At 34.9% G+C, this 23,152-nt stretch overlaps 2 protein-coding genes across 2 annotated transcripts; both read left to right on the forward strand.

The window, feature by feature from the left end:
- The first annotated feature begins 229 nt into the window (after nt 1-229).
- On the forward strand, nt 230-11,625 carry LOC144450816 (uncharacterized). Its single transcript, XM_078141551.1, has 12 exons — nt 230-581; nt 1,113-1,268; nt 1,564-1,727; nt 2,197-2,276; nt 2,822-2,902; nt 3,577-3,658; nt 4,144-4,374; nt 5,068-5,421; nt 6,180-6,362; nt 6,713-6,909; nt 7,502-7,610; nt 10,308-11,625. Exons 1-12 carry the CDS (start codon nt 254-256, stop codon nt 10,467-10,469), a joined length of 2,127 nt encoding a protein of 708 aa, XP_077997677.1. The 5' UTR covers nt 230-253; the 3' UTR covers nt 10,470-11,625.
- A 2,470-nt stretch (nt 11,626-14,095) lies between these two features.
- Nucleotides 14,096-22,513, forward strand: LOC144450575 (uncharacterized). The gene is made up of 12 exons (XM_078141217.1): nt 14,096-14,294; nt 15,405-15,756; nt 16,419-16,449; nt 16,988-17,115; nt 17,737-17,900; nt 18,314-18,393; nt 18,881-18,961; nt 19,239-19,320; nt 19,925-20,155; nt 21,012-21,365; nt 21,733-21,915; nt 22,313-22,513. The coding sequence occupies exons 1-12, from the start codon at nt 14,259-14,261 to the stop codon at nt 22,511-22,513; spliced, it is 1,923 nt and encodes a 640-aa protein (XP_077997343.1). The 5' UTR covers nt 14,096-14,258.
- Nucleotides 22,514-23,152: the final 639 nt, after the last annotated feature.

The raw sequence follows: 23,152 nt of genomic DNA on the forward strand, positions 1-23,152 counted from the left end.
AGTCTGAGAACATGTCTGCATACTGTTAATCCATAAAAGAAACTGTCTGCTAAAACTTTAACCAATCCTCAGCTTGTTAATCATTTCTATAGCACTGTCCTCAAAATGCAACCACTATGTTCTACAGTTTAAATGTTATTTTGAGTTTTCCATGACCTTCAGTATGTGTTTTGAGGTGGCTATATTTATAGGTTTGAATCTCTTTATTTAACAGATCATTGACAATGAAGAACATGTGATTTACAAGGCATCCATGGTGAAGAATAAGCAGGCTGATAGCAATGAACAAAATGAAAGTTTTGGGTATTTGATTTATGATAAAGCTGGGCAAAGGTTGACCCTTGTCAATCAACAAATTATCCTAGAAAGAAAAATCCTCCTGCTTGGCTATTCCAGCCATACTAGAAGTAAAGATGTTATTGGACAATTTGGGGAAGGGTTGAAAATTGGTGCTTTATCCTTGGTCAGAGAAGGTCGCAGTGTTTCTATGAATACGAATAGAGAAGAGTGGAAGTTTGGCCTGTTTCCATATGAGCACTTTGACGGAGAAAAAGGGCTTGCTGTTTTTGTTGAAGATGCTGGTAGGTTGTTTTGGAGTTTATTTGTTTGCTAGCAGAATTGAAGAAAGCTTCAGCAGGGTGCTTCTATATCAATATCCCCTAATCGAAAATAAACTATTATTCTCAAATTCCTGTTCTGGATAAATGTTTGTATCCTGATTGGGATAAATTTAAACCTTTGAACACTACTGCACACGTTGCTACAATGTGCACACGGAAACGTGTATATAAAAAAGTCAGGGTCAGACATGGGTTTTCCAGAACTGTTACTTGATGCTTGCATTTGAAAAATAATTTATCTGAGATAATTATCCATTTATCCCAACCTTCCTGATTGGGATAAACCAATGGTACCTGTAAACAATTTCATGGGATAATTATTTATCCCCAATGGGGATAAAAATGGAAAGTATATTGTATGTTTTTATACCCAATTTTCATAACTGTATTCATTGTTGCTGACTTAAAATTTAGGTTTGTGTACATAAAAGACAGACTTTGTAAAGACTATCAAAATTATTTCTCCTATGAATCATTTTTTTCTTTGTACAGGAACGATGACACAAAAGAAACCCAACAGAATTTTTCCATTAGAAGATGGTGATACATCTGTATCCATATACCCACTAACACCTGAAGAGTTTCAAGATTGCAGAATGCGTTTTATATTTTTAAGCAAACCAGCTGATACTGTGGAGACAGAAATGGGTGAGTGTGTGAAGTTTCACATGATGTGCTGACAGACATTAACAGTAGTAGACCCAGTGTGCTGCCATCAAGATTACACTAACGCTTTTGTATCAAAACACCGAATTTGTCCTGTATTTAACAGGTTTCCCACACAGAATCATACAACACTCTAATAGAGAAACTGTTAGTTTTACCCGATTTCTTCATTTCTGTTACAAGGATTTCGTAGTGAAAACAAGACTTAAAAAAAAAAACCTACCCATTGCTGTACAGTTACAATTGTCACTCATCATCCGTATATCTTTGATTGCAGGAACATTATTACTTGATGACAGATTTGCTGGTCAGTTATATGTGAAAGGTATCTGGGTCTCTGATCTCCGTGATGACAATTTAAATACTGGTGTAAATTTCTGTGAGTTGAAAATTGACAGAGATAGGAATGCTGTACCACAACTCAGTGAAATTGATCACAAGGTAAAATAGTATAGATTAGATTTATATATATATATATATATATATATATATATATATATATATATATAAATATAATCATCTGATCGTATTCATGAACTAACAACTTCAAGCTTTCATACATAAATGCTTATATTTTTTTTTACAGATAATGAAAGTTTTCTAATATCTGGAAAATTGAACATATTCCTTGCCTAATTCACCAAATGTAAATTAATTATTTTGTGTTATTTTTTAATCAATTATTTAACAAGTTAGTTATTCACTCAGTCAATTAATTAATCAGTTGATTAATTAATCAGTTGATTAATTAATCAGTTGATTAATTAATTTATTGATAAATTGATAAGTCGATCAGTTGATTAATTAATCTATAATAAAGTAAAAGAACTATACAAATTTACACAAGTTTCAGTGTTCAGAAAGCAATTTTTACAGGCACTGTAGTATTTGAATTTGCTTTTTTTCTCAGGTGAGCTGTATGTGGCCTAGAGCCTTGGAAAAAAGAAGAGATCTTGCGCATCGATACTACAACCTGCTGAACAAAAATCCGTACGTTTTATTATCATCCATTTTTAGTTGTTTGCTATCAAATGCAACAGTTAGTATTCATCTGGTTGAAATCATACCAAATTGTAGATGCTTAAATTATACCTTATTGTAAATGCTGACAGAAATTTAAATGTGTTTAGGGGCAAGATCAATAGTTCAATGTAGGATAAAAAACTAAATTCTTTTAATTAGGCCTCAGACTCTTACCCCCCCCCCCTTCCTTCCTTTCTAACTAAATTGGCCAAAATTGAAAATTGTTTCAGACTGCACAATCAATTTCAAATCAATATGTAGAAGTATGTGGTGCTATGAATGCAAAGCCAGTATATACTGAAGACAAAATAGTTCTTTTGTTGACACTTTAGTGCCATGGATTTACTATGGCAAAAATTCAAATATAGTAGTCCACATATACTCGTCGCTTTGTTTCATGGCCTTTGTGATAATCACCAATCAGTGGCCAGACTTGTCACAAAAAATTCAGAATGTGAATTACTAAGTTGAAGCTCTGTCTTTGACAAAGACTTGTTTTTGTTATTTTACAGTAACTGCCGAGACGTGAAACATGCAAATACCTATGCATTCACTGAAACGACAGCAGTACTAATGGCAGAACAATTTAGAATGTAAGTATTTGTAACATACAAAATTAGAAGTCAGCTAGCTGACCTGAAATGCTGCTGTCTGGCTCAACAAAAGTAATAATAACATTGCTACAATTGATATCATTTGATTAGACAATAATCTGCCTAACCAAATGAGTCAATGGTGTTTTGTATCTCTCTACATACACTTTACCATGATTATGTTAGAAGTACATATTCATACACACTGTTAACCTTAGCTATTATTGCTATTAGAAAATTTTGCGATTTTACTGTGAGTCTTATTTCAGCTAGTTTTCAAATACTTTATTGCATGTAGTTAGCAGACTTGTACATTGTGTTTATGTACAAGAAGGCATTTTAGTCACTACTTATTTTTGCATTTTTGTTTTCAAGCAAAATAAGTGAATGTGAAAATTTCCAGTTTTACAGTTCTAAACTGAGTATAATGTTGACATGATAGATATGATATTTCTTTAATTACACATTATTTTCAGTATTATATGCAAATAAAAGTATACTTAGTATAGTGGTGTGGTGGTTCAAAGTTTGCCCATTTTGTCATTCAGAAACAGTGCAACAAGCTTACAACTGGCAACTTGCAAATTCTGAGCCTGCCTCTAACCACTTCACAGTATGATCACAGTATGACAAGTATGTGGAGATACTGACTTTATGTAAATGTTTTTTTTCAGTCAAAATCCTGATGCCTTCCCAGTCATGGATTCACACAGCTGGCAGGAACTACAAGGACTGCAGGATGAGTTACAAAGAAAGGTAAGTGAACATAGACTATGCCAGGATTATTAAAAGAAGAAAAATGTATGGCTAAAACTTTGTGTTCTATAGTATTAGTTTTAATAAGTAACAGAAAGTCTGGATTAGATTCATAGAATATATTATACCATGCACAAGCCAAGTTATTTCTTTCAACAGAAAGTATGGATTATATATACCCTGGTCTTTTACATCACGACAACCCTTGCTTATGTCACTGGTTCTGCAGTGACCAAAATGTGAGTCACAACATCCCAAATAACCATGATATTTCCATAATAATATAATGCTTGGGGAGGTAAATACTTGTGACCTTACAGGGTTTGTCACTACAAGTCTATTACTCATAGTGACAAGGCCCCTTAGGTCACTTGTATTTTCTTTAAATAAAGGAAAATATTGGGGAATAAATTTTTCTAATTGTACTCTTCTGTCATGAATGATTTTAATTAATAAGCTTTCAAATAAAATATTATCTATTGCAGGTTGTGCTTTGTAATCAATCATTACTTGGTCTGCTCCACAAATCTGGTCGATATACAAGTTTAGAAGATGCAAAAGCTGCTGTAAGAGCCAAAAAATCTGACATCAAACCACTTTCTAAGCTTAATATGGAAGAAAGAAGTATATTAGAACATGCTGTCAAGCTTGCAAATATAGCAGATTCTAAATTGAAAATATCAATGATTGATGTGATCAACACAGAAAATGAAGACGTAAGTAGTGATGTCGTTTGTTGTTGTGAGTATAACATTAATTTCTTGAAAACGAAAAATGGCTTAACAAAAGTGGTTATTTCTGTCTATCCAGGTATGTATTTGCTGTGGTCACAGTGGTAAAACTGCTTACATTGGGTGTTCAGTTTTAATATAAACCCCTCTCAGTAAAAATGTTTTCATTTATTTGGCAAATAACATACTTGACAATGTTCAATGTATACAACCTCCCATGATGAAATTTTAGTACTTTTTGGCAAAGAAAACAAATTTTGGAGGCAGATATGTCACACTTCATCTGCAGTTATTTCACACATTATCTGCAGTTATAGATGTCACTTGATTTAATTAAAAGACTGAACGTAATTTAAGAGTCAAATGGTTGACCATTCCGTAAGATTTGTGTTATGCAAAATCAATATTTTATATATTCATTAACAAAAATGAAATTTAAAAACAAAATTCATATCTATGGATCACTGAACTAGGGAAGACTGGTGAGGACAGTGACTGTAACTTGCCCCTTTATAAGCTTGTCGATAATATAATACCCGAATGTCTGGTATTACAAGAAAACTTTCGATTCTAATGGCCATGGCCATCGAGCCATGACAAGTCACAGGTCGCAGTTTACAGTCCATTTTTCATTGTTAGTTTCACTTTGAAGAACTCTTTCTTTTCATTCATTCACAGAAACCTGTACTGCAAGGAGAAAGAATTGAAATACCAATCTGGATGTTTGAACGAGAATCAGCTCATAGATCAGGACAGATGTGCATCCAAGGCCATGGTAGATGCATGTGTCGTGAAATGCGGATCTGTAATTCTTTTCTTCACTTACGAAAAGTTCAGGGACCTGGTAAACATCCACGAGAACCTCAGCCTGATCAAGCTATGATGAAGATTCTGTCCAAGTTTGTCAGTAAAGAATGTGAAAAGGCACCAGCTTTCTGTAAGAATGTTAGTCTTCCTGTAGACCATGATGAGTTACATGCAAGCTGTGTTGAAACTTGTGAGTCATTACAAAAAGAAATACAGAGATTGGGGGTGAGTTTGTGTTAGTAGATTTCAGAGACTTATAAATTCTCAATGGTTTGAATACTTTCGGGGTATTATTAGCCTAGGCAGGCACACCAAAGGAATGATCTATGTTCATCTGTCCATCCATTGTGGTGTTGATCTGATTGTCTGTCTGTGGACATCCCTATAATCTCTAACATGCATAACTCAATTTCAGCCAATGGTTTGAATACTTTCTTTGTATTGTTAGCCACAACAGGCACATGGAAGTTGGCTAAAGGAATGATCTATGTTCGTTCATCTGTCCATTCTTCTCTACATCTGTCTGTCAGTCTGTAATCACTATCTCTAACACCCACAACTCGATTTCAACCAAAATTTGCACAGATGTCAGATACTGTAGGGGTCGTTGCATGTCACTGTACTTCAACAGAGGCATGTACAATGTAGTGATAAGAAAATCAAAGCATTATATTACATTGTGTAAATCAGACTCAGATTCAGATTCAGATTCAGATTCAGATTATATCGAATAAGATTTATTTTAAGTTTCCAAAAGCATAATACTAGTATAGAGAGAGGTGAGCGAGATGACAATATCAAATTTGTAATGCAAAAAATGATTCAAGTAAAAATAATCTTTCAAGGTAACAAAATCATATTGAGCATCAAGCAGATAACTTCTACACCAGGTTTTTATTTTTGATTAGATTGTAGAGACTAAATCCATAAAATGTACAGGATATAATTGTATTTACTTTGAGAGAATATCTTTTATTTTACAGGATGAACATGAAAACTTGAATGCTGTGCATGTGCGTGAAATGAAACGTATGAGAAGTGAGCAAAGTGCAATTGAGAAGGAACTGAAGACTAACATTGACAAAGAAAATAATCCTGATGTTAAGATTTCTCAACTTCAAAATGAGTATGAAGCAGCATTTGTGCAATACGGGAGAGATGTTGAGGTAAGAATTATATCGCCATCTTATACATCACTGAGTCACTTCCGTCTTTGTTGGACCATAAACATTTCATCTTAAAGTCGTTTTGGAACATTGCATGCTCACTTGCCATGGAAATGTGTTCACTGTTATTTTTAGGGCGGAAAGAAAATTTCTGTAAGAGTTAACGTGTATATTTGCAGGCTCACTGAATGTACATTTGCTTTTTTTCATTCTAACCTCTCTATGCTGCTTATAATGCTAATACATAAATTTTTTGTTGAAAGTGGCATATAAGCCCAATGGGATCATGGGAGGAACTACCTCGTGTCACTGTAATAACATAATATACTACCCTTCACTTTACTTAACAGCGAACACTTGCAGAAAAAGACGACTTGATAAAGAAACGTGAAAATGAGATGCAGGAGATTCAGATGAAAGTTCAAAAAGCGGTAGAAAAATACAAAGAAGAAGAACGTCGGATTGAAGACCTTAATAAAGGTCTGGAACAAAAACACCTTATGATGGTTGAAAAAATTGTCCAATATAAGAGAGTTCTTTTTGAAAAGTAAGTTTAACTTTTGTTCACTTAAGTTACTTGAACTTTGAATAATGCCATAATTATCAATTGTAATTAAGGAATATTCTTAAGCACATGGTTGCCATATGCACCTCTGTATTATAACAACAAACATAATCATGGAGACTGGTACTTGACTAAGATTCCATGATGCAAGTTACCAATGAAAGAAACTTGTTGAGTTACACTTTCAGAAAACACATCTGGGGCTAATAAGGCCAGTTGAAACACAACCCAATACAACCAAAATTAGTAAAGTCAAATTAAAAGACATCTAAAGACACCCAAAGCTAATTATTAATTCCAAACAAAACTCACCAATTTGTCATATTGTGTTTTTTTCACCCAAAACACAAAAGTTAACATTAAGGGAGTTTTTAGCTCAGGAGCACATTTGTTTTGTATTGTATGCATGACTTATTATGTTAAATTTTAAGGAGATGAGATATTGTCTGATGTATTGCGGCATCTTCCCAATACTGGTTTTCCTCTCTGTCATTTTTTCAGAATCTGTATGTACATGCATCCTTGTGCTGTTTCTTTACTATTGTCATCAGTTATTGCCACATTATTTTTACAGAATTGAAAAGGTGAAAACACAGAAGGCAAAAACAAAAGAAAGGGAGTTTACAGCCAATTTATGTACAGAAGTAGCTGGTACTTGTTCTGAAATATGTACAGAGTTAGATGTGAGTATTTGCATACTTAAACAGGTACATGAACTGAAATATGTACAGAGTTAGATGTGAGTAATTGTATACTTAAACAGGTACATGAACTGAAATATGTACAGAGTTAGATGTGAGTATTTGCATACTTAAACAGGTACATGAACTGAAATATGTACAGAGTTAGATGTGAGTATTTGCATACTTAAACAGGTACATGAACTGAAATATGTACAGAGTTAGATGTGAGTATTTGCATACTTAAACAGGTACATGAACTGAAATATGTACAGAGTTAGATGTGAGTATTTGCATACTTAAACAGGTACATGAACTGAAATATGTACAGAGTTAGATGTGAGTATTTGCATACTTAAACAGGTACATGAACTGAAATATGTACAGAGTTAGATGTGAGTATTTGCATACTTAAACAGGTACATGAACTGAAATATGTACAGAGTTAGATGTGAGTATTTGCATACTTAAACAGGTACATGAACTGAAATATGTACAGAGTTAGATGTGAGTATTTGCATACTTAAACAGGTACATGAACTGAAATATGTACAGAGTTAGATGTGAGTAATTGCGTACTTAAACAGGTACTTGTACTAAAATATGTAGTGAGTTAGATGTGAGTAATTGCGTACTTAAACAGGTACAATATGCACTGAAATATGTAGAGAATTAGAGGTGAGTAATTGCATACTTAAACAGGTACTTGTACTAAAATATGTAGTGAGAGGTGAGTAATTGCGTACTTAAACAGGCACTTGTACTGAAATATGTAGAGAGTTAGATGTGAGTAATTGCATACTTAAACAGGTACTTGTACTGAAATTGAAATAAAGCAAATACACAGTTTTCAAGAGGGATAGTTATGTGGCAAAACCTGCTATGATGAATTTGTGAGTCTACGTTTGCTAAGAGTTGGAAAGCTACATTAGCTGTTGACACATACGATGAATCTGACTTTGGATTATGTGATTCAGAATTTAGTGAATCGTACAGAGAGGAAGGAGAGGACTGTGATCTCTTAGAGATTGCAGATAATGTAGATTTATTGATTCATTCACCCATATTATCTACAATCTATGGATATGTATTTCTATGGTGGAATGAATACATTCAGTCTCAGACCACTATAGTCTATAGGAACAGATTATGCGAGAATGAATATTCATAGTCTCTGGGTTCATAGTTACAAATGAAAACCTCTACTCACAGAATCAAAAAGTACTTGCTTGTGAATCCAAAATTTACTTCCAAGTTATTTTTTGACTCCGAGTGGAAATTTTATGAAATAATAGTGGATAGTGAACAATTCGTTGTACCCTTTTACTTTTATATCTAAAGATATGTTGTATCATATTTTAAAGTTCAAAATCATTTAATCTGTAAATGGGGGGGGGGGGGGGGGGGGTGTAGATACAGGTCATGAACGTGAACTGCATTGAGTATGGACCAGCAGTTTTCCTTAAGGACCAGCAGCATTTGCTACATGTCGGTCCTTATGACCAGTAGTCATTTTCCCTATGGTTACTGTACTCACATTTCAAGGTCATGTGTCCTGAATAATAGGTCAATCAGTTGACTGCAGTGTGTGGTCAAAAATATCAGGTAACAATTTTCGAATTTGTGCTTGGAACAAACTTTTACTTCAATACAATTTTTATTGGTCTTCTTGGTCTCTAGCAATGATTAAGATTTAAGGAGCCTAGTGTAGGTCATGGATAAATATATACCCTTAAAGGCCAAGGTTTCAATCCCAGGTTCTCACACTAGTGTCATTGGAGCCATGAGGATTACATAGGATTATTCTTTAATTCTGGACCAATTTTTTTTGTACACCTGTGTCATACAACTGAGTGTCACACCTAATGTTTAACCCTTTCTCAAAGTGGGCCTTTAACAATAAATTTGTTCACATGCTGCAAAGATTATGAAGAAGTTGATATACTATTATTACTATATATAGGAAATTCTTAACATTTTGAGACACAAAGTCGTTTTTTTTAGCACTGCAGAACCAAAGATATTAATGTGTTTTGTCATAACACAGAACAAGAAAAAATAAGACCAGTTTGAACATTTTAGCTTACTTGTTGTATAACTAAGTAATATAACATGTGAACAACTCTTGTCATGTGAGAATGAATGTTCATGGACTCCGGGTTCCTACTTTAATAAAGTAAGAAACTTTCTACTCACAGAGTCAATAAAGTGTAGTATACCCCTGATGATGCTAATGAGACGTCAGCAAAAATGTATTTGACCCTGTGAATGAAAATTTTCATTATTACATTTGTATCAGAGATTACGTGCACGGGTGTGCACACATACTAGTGGTATTGTCTCTGCTGTGCATTCTGAAAACACTATTGCATTATTATCTGCATGCAACGAGGACTTGATCGTTCACTACGCACAAAATTGTGTGATTGTGCATTATGATTTTTATGGAAATTTGCCGTTTCAGATAAACATATGTAAATGATAACAGAACCCCGTCCCACTTCAGTTCCAGTGTGGGTACTCAGGGGTATTTGCACTCATGCTTGCAGTGTTTTCTGCTGCACTTTCACTCATGAAAGTACAAATGCAAAGACAGGACAAGCACTCATGCAAATACCCCGAGTACATCACACTTGCACTCGTATCTTATGGAGTTCTGTCTCATGACTAAAGCTTGTCATGTTTTTGTTTTTGTTTCAGTCACACTCATATATATGTGTTGTCTGCAAAACCAAGCGAAGAGGATATGCAGTTTTACCATGTCTCCATTTTAGGTACTGTGAGACTTGTGTCACTAAAGTTGGCTTAAATTGTCCAGATTGCAGAGAAACTATCAGTGGTGTCATCAAGGTGTATGAATAAAGTAGAAGCAGTTTACAGTCATTGTTGTGTGGTGTGGCTGGCAATATCGCTCATACGTCATATAGCTTGAATTTTATATAATCAGTCCAGATATATAGACAAGCACAAGGTGTTGATTATTAGGGACTCAATCTCCAAGCTCCTTTGTCACATCTGACAGAGCTGGTGGTTTGTGTTGTAACAGTGACGTAAAATACAATATTTTGTATGCTTGTATGTTATCAGTATTTCATTTTAACATATTAAATTCATGACAAAAACATTGTGTGAGACATTAAAACATGCCACTTAATTGAAACGATATAGTCACTCTGGTTCTGTATACGTAGTAATGAGTTTTAGAAAATGTAGTGTGCAAATAATTACCATTTATTGTAGAACACAGTGTCTAAGTCAGTTGGTTGAAAAAGCATCTGAATGTTTCTCTTTATCTCCTTTTCCTCTGCTCTATCTTCTTTTTATTGGATTCTCTGGTAACAGAACCTTTCCCATCTTCTCAACACGTACAATTGACGTTGCTTCTCTTCCAAAACCCTCCCCCTACTTGAACAACTTTCGGCATAAAAGAAATGCCTCGTTTCTTGAACAATTAAGTGTCATCGCCGCCACCATGATTGTAGATGATGACAGTCCAGACACTTGTGTAATCTTGCCAGAGAGGGTGCCATTTCACAAAATATTAGAGGTGGACGGAAAAAAATTGGTCGGGTTATCATCATGAGAAACAGTAATATTTGAAGTCAAACCAATAGGGAACTTGCAATCCACACTAAACATGCTCAGACGCAAAGGATTATGGGAATATATGTGGTTATCGTAATACCAAATCTGGAGCTACCGATAAAATAAACCTCCCACAATGGTTAGGATGACTATGAATTGATTATTTGTGGTTACAAACAATGTAACATTATTGTTTATAATACTATTTGATTAGTATTTATTATCACATTTCCCATGATGCAACATTCAACATGGTGGGTTTGCAAGTTCCCTATTGTATAGTATTATATATACCCCTTCCTAACTCTTCTCCCGCTTAGAAAATGTACCTCTTCATGTACTAAAATTTATCCCGATTTAGTCACATAGATTTTTGAAGTTATAATGATAAAAGTCTTTGATTTCCTTATTTATATATTCCAGTATTGTGCAATGCAGAATTTATTTGAAAGTAGAAGAGATTTTTTTATACTTCAATGACTAAGATTGTAAAAGAAAACTTTTGATAAATTTACAATGTTTGTAAAGTTTGATAATTAATAAATCAATACAATTACTGGTGTGTTTGTATTATTTTAAATCTTCTTGAATATGTAGAATATCTGTTTGAGGGGAAAATGTGCGATGTAGAAAATTATAATGAACATGACTCTGAGAGAGAGAAAGAGAGAGAGAGAGACACACACACACACACACACACACACACACACACAGACAGACAGACAGACAGACAAACAAACAAGATGGCTTAGCTTTATGACTGATTCCTTATAATGATATGACTTGCTGTATAAAACAGACAAAATGGTAAGATCTTGATTTATAGTGGTAACGTCGACTAAATGTTGGGGTGAATATCGCGTCAGAAGACAGAAAAACAAATGCTTGAGGGCGCAAACATTTCGGGGAACTCCGTGTGACGTCACCGTACAATATGGACGACATTCATGCCCATGGTGCATTTACAACAGACAGGGCGGCGTGCCTTTAAACTTCTTCAAAGGTGAGTTTTGTATGCATTTTAAGTATGACTGTGAAGTAGGGTGATTCTGTACCTAGCCAGGTGCATGTCCATGGTACTATGACCTTTGCTTCCTATAAATTGTGATTGAATTTTTTTACAAAATCATTAAAATGTTAGTTGTTGTGCAGCATGATGGCGTCGGGATCTCGTCTTGTACGATGCGACGAGCAGTTGTCATAGAACTTAGAAGTTGAACACGTTTATTTACGACACATGTGCAGCATGCAGGGAACAAGTATTTTCTAAAGAAGTGTAAACAGTTCTGCTTGTGTATACCTTTCTAATAAACAGCAAAGCGAGAAAATGGCCACAGACACTCTTCGGTTCGGACTTCGACCAAGCCCCGGCTTTTTGTTTGTATACGCCACAACAAACAATGTACCGTAATAGAAGTCGGTAGGCTTCAAGTAAAAATGTGTCTCTTTACGAGTGGGTGACAAGTCCCACACACTCCTCGTCAATGAATCATTCAAATATTATTAGGATGTCTTGTCTTGTCCTGCAAATCTATATCATATGATTTAATCACTTCATGTGATTTTGTTTTTGTTTTAACATGTTTGGAGTTTTTGTAGTTGTAGTTACTGCAATTATAACTTTAGGCAGTACATCTAGTTGTGACCTGGAACATTATGAACTTTGAAATGATACAACATACATATATATCAATTTTAAAATGTATTTGCGTATCACTCACATGATACTGTCATAGTAATATTAGTATTACCATTTGTAAAACTGAATTGCAGGCATCAGGTTCCATCTAGCTTATAATCTGTCAAATATTAACTACAAGTAAGCAATTGTTCAACCAGTAGCTTGTGACCCGCTTTATTATTGATGTAAGGACAGCACACTGGCACCTTGCCATGCGTGTTTCCGCTTTAAATTTTGGTATGAAATGAAGAACATCGCCATGACACTTGAATAGGGATCCTCTAAAAATATGTATGTATCACAAAGTTGCTTCAACTTCGTTCAAAATTCTTGTGACAGGTTATTCTTGATGTTCAACATGGATTCAGTGTTTAGAAGGTGTGTACAGTATCAGACACCGTGTGAAGCCTGTCCAAGTGTAAACTGTTATTCAATACATGTATACACAGTGTGTGCACCTTCACCACTTTGATTAGCACTGAGGATGGCGCTGAGAGGGGTGGGGTTGGGGGTGGGTGTTGGTTATGGGTTGTGTACCTGCCTGCAGAATGGATACAGAATTTCCCAGGATTATTCAGTGTTCAAGCACACTGTAAAGGGTCAAGGACTATAGGGGTCAAACCACTGTATGTCCTTGCATCACAGTGACCTCAATTTGACCTCAAGGAAGCCTATTATCAGTGCTAATAATTAGGTCATGACCTTGGGGCTTGTCTGAGCCTGCCATGACCTGTAAATATTGAAATTGGTATCTTGGAGACTATGTGGTTCAAAATATGGAGTAAAGTTGTAAAGAGGCCCTGGGTCAAACCTCTCCATTATGTCATGTTTAAAAACTCAATAAGGCAAAAACACAACATGATGTCATGTGTTGTAAAAATGTGTCAAAACCATGGTAGCCCCCCCACCCAACACACACACACACACACACACATAATTAGCAGCAGTTGTTATTAACATGTTCATGCTAACTTCCGAAATTAATAGTCTTGACAAATAACTTTTTTTTTGTCTTTTAATTTTTCTTTCTCAATTTTATTTTGAAGGTGTTCTGTCTGCATGTTAGTAGTAGTATAATGGCAAGTCAGAGCAGTAGCGGTCCTTCATTCATGGAGGTAGATTCAACGAGTCAATTAATTGTAGAGAACTCACGGTTTGCTGAATACATGGATACTACCGAGTCTACCGAGACTCGCCAATATGTGCACAATAGACAGAACATTCGTGTGAACAATTCCCAAAGTACGCCAAGTAAAGACATTGTGTTATTGAACCTTACGTCACGATACGCCCCATCGTGGGGTGTATGGGAAGGAGTACGAGAGTTAATACAGAATTGGCATGATGGAATCTGTGATGCTGTTAGTAAAACTGCCCAACAAAATATGTTTTGTATGTACCATAAGATTGAATTTCAAGAGGTAAGTAAAAAAATGATTAGGTATACATACATACATAGATATATAATAACCATTAATCATGAAGATTTATACGTAGTACAGTGCTCGATACGTCTGCACGCAGAGCGGAGTATATGTTGAGTTGAGGGTAGAAGAAAATGAAGTAGTTGATTTTCTTCTACCCTCAACACATACAAATAACCATGCTGCATTGCAGAAATAATCATTTCAGAGAGTGTATATATATATATATATATATATATATATATATATATATATATATATATATATATATATATATATATATATATATATATATAATGTAGGTGGGGGAACTAGGTCTATAAAAAAAATTTGAAACTCGGCTATTTACCACTCTTTTCAAAAATACAAACATTGGGCCGTTGTGCCACTATAGATCCGAACCAAGGGTAATAATTGTATAAAGTGCTTTGAGCACCGAGACTGGGTGGGAAAGCTCTATGTAAGAACCAACATTATTATTATTATTGCAGTATCTTCTTGGACTCAGTGTGTCATATGGGCAAGAATAATATCAGCAAACAAGTATGGATAAAAAACATGGCAAAATAAATTGTCAATGTTACAAAAAAGTACAATTTAAAACATGACATTTTAGAAACTGTCCTTCTCCCTGAGTCAAAATAAAGTCCTCTCAATGTTACTTTCAATGCGGAAAAGTACATAAATAGAGAACATGATTATTTTAGTTTGTTAAGTTGTTTATTTAAATGCTAATTTAATCAAAGTGGCGATATGGATTAAGGATTGGGTATTTATTTGGGATTTTTTAAATTTATATAAACGCAATTTTATCTTTATCTTGAAAAATCAATGTGGAACAACATTGACAAACTCTGTTTTGTAACTCAATACATTACAAAAAGCTAAAATATGTGTAAACAAGTTTGTTATTGTATGTACAATAACAACATTTTACACACTCGTCAATCTTAGTATACATTGTTTCACATTGATTTTTCAAGTAGGAAGCCATGATAAAATTGTTTTAAAAATAAAAAATCCAAAATAAATGCCAAATCCTCATCCATATGGTCACTTTAAACTCCAAAATGTTGTAAGCAACAATGCTGTTTTGTTTCCCCTTAGATCATCGATAGTGAAAGTGAAGTGATTTATAAAGCATTTATGGTGAGGAAAGCTCAAGAACCAGAAAGTTTTGGTTATATGCATTATGATAGATTTGGTCAGAGGTTGACCCTGGTTAATCAAAATGTTGCCTTAGAAAGAAAAATCCTACTGCTCGGCTATTCCAACCATTCCAGACATAAGGATGTTATCGGTCAATTTGGGGAAGGGTTGAAAATTGGTGCTTTGTCCTTGGTAAGACAGGAATGTAATGTTGTCATGAAAACTAACAAGGAAGAATGGACATTTGGTCTTCATCCTTATCATCATTTTGATAATGAAGAAGGACTTGCTGTCTTTGTTAAAACTATAGGTAGGTATTTCCGTCAGTATATCATTGTTTGTCATTTTTGGGGCCAGAAGTGAGGGTCAGAATGGCTGAGTACTGTACGTGACATGAACACAGCAGACACAAAGTTACCACTCATTTTACAAGTTGTTCCTGCTGTGTGTGTGTGTGACTGCCAGTAAACACAACATACCTAACCAGTATAATGCTCTTTTAAGAATACACGGCAGCATACATGTATTTTATTCAATGTCCTCATACAGTGCCATAAAATCATCAGTCAGGGTGAATATTTTTCCCTCATGTTGCCAAATCTGGGACACCCTCTTGTGTTGCTTACCTGCAAATGGCCGGAAATTCAGTAACCACCATGGCATATTTGGTAGTGCTTACAGAGTAAAATCATGCCTGCATAGCACTGTGCTCTCCAAGACATTTTGTGCCACTGACACAGCATTTTCTTGTGACCTGCCACAGTTTTGTGTTCCTCTATCTCTTATTGTGACCCCAATCTCTTATTGTGAGTTGAAACATAGTCTTTATTCAAACCATAACAAATAATATTGTCTTTGACTACACTGTGCACTGCACATTGGCACACATGCAGAGCAGTATCTAGTCATTAATATACTAGTATGGTATAATAGCAGTGAATGACATGTGCTTCATTTTGTTTTGTATTTTAGATCAACAAGCTCACAGGCAAAATCAAGAGAGGTATGTAAAATATAATCTGTAATATAGTCTCTGTTATATAAAATCACTTCCAATGAAAGAACTCAACAAGTCTTTCAATCATTTCCCAATTAAAATGTCATTTCAAATGTAATAACGACAAAACAAACACAAACATAACAACACAAACAACATTGTCTCACACAATGGATCTTAAACCAGAATATCAACAATTATGCAAGGCCCATAATTCTCCTTTATTTCATTTATTTATTCAACACAAAGCCAGCTATGGACTCAGAGCTGTTTTAAGGTTGGCATACAAAATAGAATGAATGAAAGAATGAAGACAAATAAATACATAATGAAACATACTAGTATTAAAACTCATGACAATGAAAAACATACAAACAGAAATAATTTAAGTTAAATTGGTCTGTTGATGGTGTTGCTATATTTTCTTTTGTGTTACATTATGATATATACATTGCATGAATTTGCAGGCTTAATTAACATGAATATGGAAACCTTCATTTTGCCCTTCTTTGATCTAAAGCATTGTTATACTTCTCCAATGCAGCATTTTTCAGTTAGGAGAAAACGATACATCGTCATCCATATATCCACTAACACCTCAAGAGTTTGACAAATGCAGAATGCGTTTTATATTCTTAACCAAACCAATGGATACTGTGGACACAGAAATGGGTGAGTTCGTTATATAAATACATTTATTCCAATATGAGTCATTTTGAGACGCCAAAGTCTGTAAAAATGAAGACAGTTGGGTATTTGCTAAGAGTGGCATGGTAATTACATTGAAGGTAAAAGCTACCTGAATTCCCAAGTTACAGGGCAAATGGGGTTACTTTAACATTTCACTCATAGTACATGACATTTTTATACGCGCGTTCAAAATAAACAATTATAGGGGTGTTGTGCACGGTTGGATGTATTAGTACTAGACAGCCTCGGATAATTGTGTTTCTTGTAGAAAAGTAGAAAAGTATTACTTATTGCTTACTAAGCAGTTGAAACTATAAAAATGAAGTCTATGTGTAATTGTTTCAGCATACAAATGTACACATGTATTAAATTAGCATGTTTCTCCTGCACATAAAAGAATAGCAATGCTTATCAGTTTTCAATGTGATTAGGTAAGGAATTCTGCTGTGTGTGGTGTCACTGTTATTGTTTATCTTGAGTTACAATGTCCCATGTCCTCATGACGGGGGTGGGGCATTACCAACTTCTGAGAATTTGGGATAATTGTCTGAAGTTAATGAACATAATCATGTCTGATGAGTAAAACTATGTCTTTGATTGCAGGAACATTATTACTTGATGACAGATTTGCTGGTCAGTTATATGTGAAAGGTATCTGGGTCTCTGATCTCCGTGACGACAATCTAAATACTGGTGTAAATTTCTGTGAGTTGAAAATTGACAGAGATAGGAATGCTGTACCACAACTCAGTGAAATTGATCACAAGGTAAAATAGTATAGGTTTATATAAATTTATATTATATTATATTGAAGTATATTATATTATATTATATTATATTATATTATATTATATTATATATTATATATCACAATTGGCCATATAATATCATATATATCATATCATTATCATATATCATATATATTTGTCTAAGCTACAAGATAAAATCATAAATACAAAACTCTATATACCTTTTCCACCATATACACATTTACTGATAGTATGCATGTAGTAGAAATATTGCAGCTCTAATATGGGTATTTGCACCTTCTGATTGGGGTGTCACTAACCACCCACAACCCATGTCAAGACAGATTACCATTCAATCCTCATGATAGACAAATTCCTATACTAAGGCAGTAATATTTCATATTCTGATCACTAAATTTTCTTTTTCTCAGGTGAGCTGTATGTGGCCTAGAGCCTTGGAACAAAGAAGAGATCTTGCTCATCGATACTACAACCTGCTGGCCAGAAATCCGTAAGTTTTATTTCCCCACATTCTTATCAAGACAAGTAACATTTCACCAAAGATGGTAGTGAAATAATTATTGTAAGTCATAATGTTGAATGGTTGCAAAAGTCCATGGCGGATATGGCTAAGTATTCAGAACTTCTCCTTTTTTTTCAAGAAATGACTCATTATAATAACTGCTTGAAGGGATTTAATATCTTTCTTTCTTCCATACATTTGTACTTTTCATCTCTATATTCATGTCATGCTATCAGCTACCACTGGTTAAGAAGGCTGATAGGCCTGAACAACATTGATACAACTTACGGTCTATGAAGAAACATAATGAATGCCGTGCACCTATTTTGATATGCAAATTTCTCTGGTCTGTCTTACTGACACAATGACCATCAGCAGAGTATACGATATATCGATATTGTGCTACAGCAGTAACACAAAATTTATACTGAATTTGTTCATCACATTTTCTGATGTTATTTTGTTTATTTTACAGTAACTGTCGAGACGTGAAACATGCCAATACCTATGCATTCACTGAAACTACTGCAGCATTAATGGCAGAACAATTTAGAGTGTAAGTATTTGTAATGTAAAACAATAGAAGTCAGGTAATCAGAAAGAGAATGCTGTCTGGCTCAACAAGTTATAATAACATTACTACATTTTATGATCTTTAAAATATTTATAAAGTTTACTGTATATAATGAGATAATGATAGCAATTTTCATCCCTCTTAAAGTGGTCATATGGATGGAAATGACTATTTATTGAGATTTTTGTAAATTAAAAAAAAATGTGTAAATACTAGTAGTTATTTTAACAACCATTTCCTGTTACTGGGTTCTTTGCAGACAAAACCCAGAAGCATTTCCAGTTATGGATTCACACAGCTGGCAGGATCTACAAGGACTACAGGATGAATTACAAAGAAAGGTTGGATATTTACTTTGATTTGGTGTTAGTTGGGGGGGGGGGGTGTGTGTGTGTGTGTGTGTGTGTGTGTGATGGGGAACGGTTTGGATGGGGTTAATTCTGTCTTTTAAAAGCAAAGTGGAGAACCAAAAAGTCTATTCTTACATCGGATGTACAAGAAGTCTTGAACTGAATTAAGTTTAGTAGAAACTTGACATTACATGCCTGAACCCTTCATCTTCACTGATAAGTTTTTTGCACTCTTCGCAAATATCAAATATAGCAACTAAGTAATGTGAATAAGACTATACAACGGAAGAACAAAATAGTAGTTTATAGTAATGTACTAAAAAAACTAGAGCAAACTTGATAAATTTGTTTGAGATCAAACAGTGATTTGTTTGAAATCTCAAAACTTTCTTTATTTAAAGTTTACCAATGTTTCAGTCAAGTTTATGCTTGAGACCTTCTTCAGGGATCTTAAATAGATAAATAAAATACATGGGTATGAATAATGGACAAAATCATTACCTTAAGATCTGATTCCATGGTATGATAATACTGCAGTTGGATTGCTACTTTCATGTTTACTTTACAAACACTATTTCATTGTTTTCACACACAGGTTGTTTCTTGTAACCAATCCCTGTTGAGTCTTCTCCACAAATCTGGAAGGTACAGTAGTTTGGAGGATGCCAGGACTGCTATACGGGCGAAGAAATCTGACATTAAACCACTCGCTAAGCTTTGTATTGAAGAGAGAAGTGTACTAGAACATGCCATTAAGTTGGCTAATCTAGCTGATCCTGGTCTCAAGATCTCTATGGTAGATGTAATTGATACACAGAATGAAGAGGTGAGTATTGTCATTATAATGGTAGTTTTTATATACCACTTTCCCACACTGTAGTGGTTGACATTTGTGCCAAGTTTGGGTGAAATTGTGTCATAGGTGTCTGAGATATTACTGGCCATGATCAGATGCACACACTCACACACGCCATGATCAGATGCACACACACACACGCACGCACGCACGCACACACACACACACACATACTTATATACATGGATGAATGGACGTGGGTCATTCCTATAGCCATGTTGGCTTTGCCCATTCATGGCTAACTATAATGTTAAATTTTATATAGCGCTTTCCCACTCTGTGCTCAGAGCGCTTTACAATTACATGTATTACCCCTTGCACAAATCTATATTGACACAATGGTCCTTTATACTTCCCCAACTCCCTGAGGAGCGTACAATCTATTGCAGCCTTTATAAACGTATAGGATTAAGGTATGAACATTGCAATCTCTATCCTACCAGGTCCCTAATAATACAGCTGGTTTGACTGAGGCACAAACATATTCCAAAAATTTAGCTATAAGCACATGATGTAGGGGTTGTCGGTGCCCAAGTAGTTAGCTTGTGTGCCTCTTACCACTGCAGCCTGGGTTCAAACCTGCCCAGAGTTAGCAGAGTTTGACTAAAGATTTCTCAGGTCTGTATGTAAGAAGGGTGATACTTAGTTCGACTCTACCAAACAACATGCGCATGTTTTCCCCTGGTTCTTCAGTTTCCTCCTGCTTTAACATGAGACACTTCAAACTGCACGGGTCCTTATTTGAATTTTTAATTAGATTAATAAACTATATATTATTTTTATTTGTCCACCATTGTGTGTCATTATACATTTTCTTTATTTCCAGAAACCTATGCTGCAAGGAGAGCGACTCGAAATACCAACATGGATGTTAGATCTAGAATCAGTCCACAAAGCAGGACCAGTGTGCTTCCCACATCATGGTAAATGTATGTGTCGTGAAATACGCATCTGTAACTCATTTCTCGCGTTAAGAAAAGTGCAGGGACCTGGCAAACACCCACGGGAACCTCCACCAGATCAAGCTCTGATGAAGATTCTGTCCAAGTATATCTGTAGAGAATGTGACAAAACACCGAAGTTTTGTAAAGATGCTCCTCCTGCTATGGATGATAGGGATTTGCATACCAGCTGTGTTGAAACTAACCAGTCATTGGAGAGAGAAGTTCAGAGATTAGTGGTGAGTTTTGTGTGTTTTTAGTGTTTTTTCCAAGTGTGAAAGCATATATGGCGAAATCAATTGCATATGTCTGTTTGTGTATGAAGGGAAGACAAGGAGGGAGGGAGGGAGGGAGGGAGGGAGAGGGAGAGAAAGAGAGAGAGAGAGAGAGAGAGAGAGAGAGAGAGAGAGAGAGAGAGAGAGAGAGAGAGAGAGAGAGAGAGAGAGACAGACAGACAGACAGACAGACAGAGAGAGACAGAGACAGACAGACAGGCAGGCAGGCAGGCAGGCAGACAGGCAGACAGACAGACAGACAGACAGACAGGCAGGCAGGCAGGCAGACAGATAATATAAATTTTGAATATTAACTTTTCTTTATATGCAGCAAGAGCATGGAAATATGATAGCAACACATAAAAGTGAAATGCAACGTATGAAAGGTGAACAAGATATTATCCATAAAGAACTCCAAACTAGTATTGCTCAAGAAGCTGATCCTGATATGAAGATTGCACAGCTACAAGCACAATATGAAGATGAGTTTGACAGGTATAAGAATAGTGTAAAGGTAAGATTTTAATAAGTTTGATGTACAATATCATGAATGAAAATATGTAATGTACAAGGTAAAATGCATGTATGAAGCATTTGCAATCTGAAAAATCTTAACTCTAAAACTGCTGGTGTGAAAAATGATTCAGATGTTGTAGTAATGTTTAGATACAGAAATTTTCAAGAAATTATGTATTCTCATTTGTTTTGAACAAAATCGTAAAAAGTACTGGGCAGATCAAAAAGAAAAGTTGGTTTAGATGTTTCTAGGGGTGTATAGATTGAAAATTGTTCATCAAAAGCTTACCCCATTGATATCGTATGAAATCATAATGGAAATTGTGGTTTGGTACTATTCTTATATACACTATTTTGGTTATCATGTTAGTTTCTGTTTGTCTTTTGCTCCACAGCAAAACCTTGATCATAAAGAATCATTGATACTAAGCAGAATCACAGAAATTAATGATATTCGAAGCCAAGTGGAGGAAGCTTTGAAAAAGTATCAAGAGCAGGAAGTACAACTCCATGACTATAACAAATGTCTAGAACAAAGACATTCCGTTATGGTTGAAAAAATCACTACTTATAGAAAAATACTGTCTGGCAAGTAAGTAAATAATGTTTTAGTTTGCTGAGTTTGCTAGAATCAGTCCAACTATGCTGCACATATGTCTAATAATTGAGACTGGGTTGAGGAAACAGCGAATGCATTTATGATGAAGCACAAAGCTATTTGCAAATTACCAATAGCTTCTTCAGTTTGACTTGTCCAATTACGAGTGCCTTAAGATTCATTTAAATTATAGAACAGCTGTTGGTGGTAATTTAAAATTCAATTTTCAAATTCTGAATAGATTCATATGCCTCCAAGGGTATAAGAGTTGGTACAGTGAAGAGGGCTTCCTCAGATAGTAACATTAAGACAAATCTCTTTGCTATATGCACAATACAGGGTGATATACGAAGTTACTAATTTAAGTTTTCCTTGTGTCTGTCTCAGAGCACATGCTGCCAAAACAACCAAAGATAAAACACAGATTTTTACTTCAGACTTATGCAAAGATGTTGCTACTACCTGTCATGACATATGTCATGAACTAGAGGTAAGGATATTATAAACATGACAGATTTTCCTCTCACAAAACTAGATCATATAGACAGCTGGCCTTATTCCTTTGAGTACAGCATACTATACCATGGATTAGCCATAAATATGAACTTTATACCCTGGTCGTTCTATGTCAGTGTCC

Source organism: Glandiceps talaboti, chromosome 20, assembly GCF_964340395.1.
Source record: "Glandiceps talaboti chromosome 20, keGlaTala1.1, whole genome shotgun sequence".
In the NCBI taxonomy this organism is placed as follows: domain Eukaryota; kingdom Metazoa; phylum Hemichordata; class Enteropneusta; family Spengelidae; genus Glandiceps; species Glandiceps talaboti.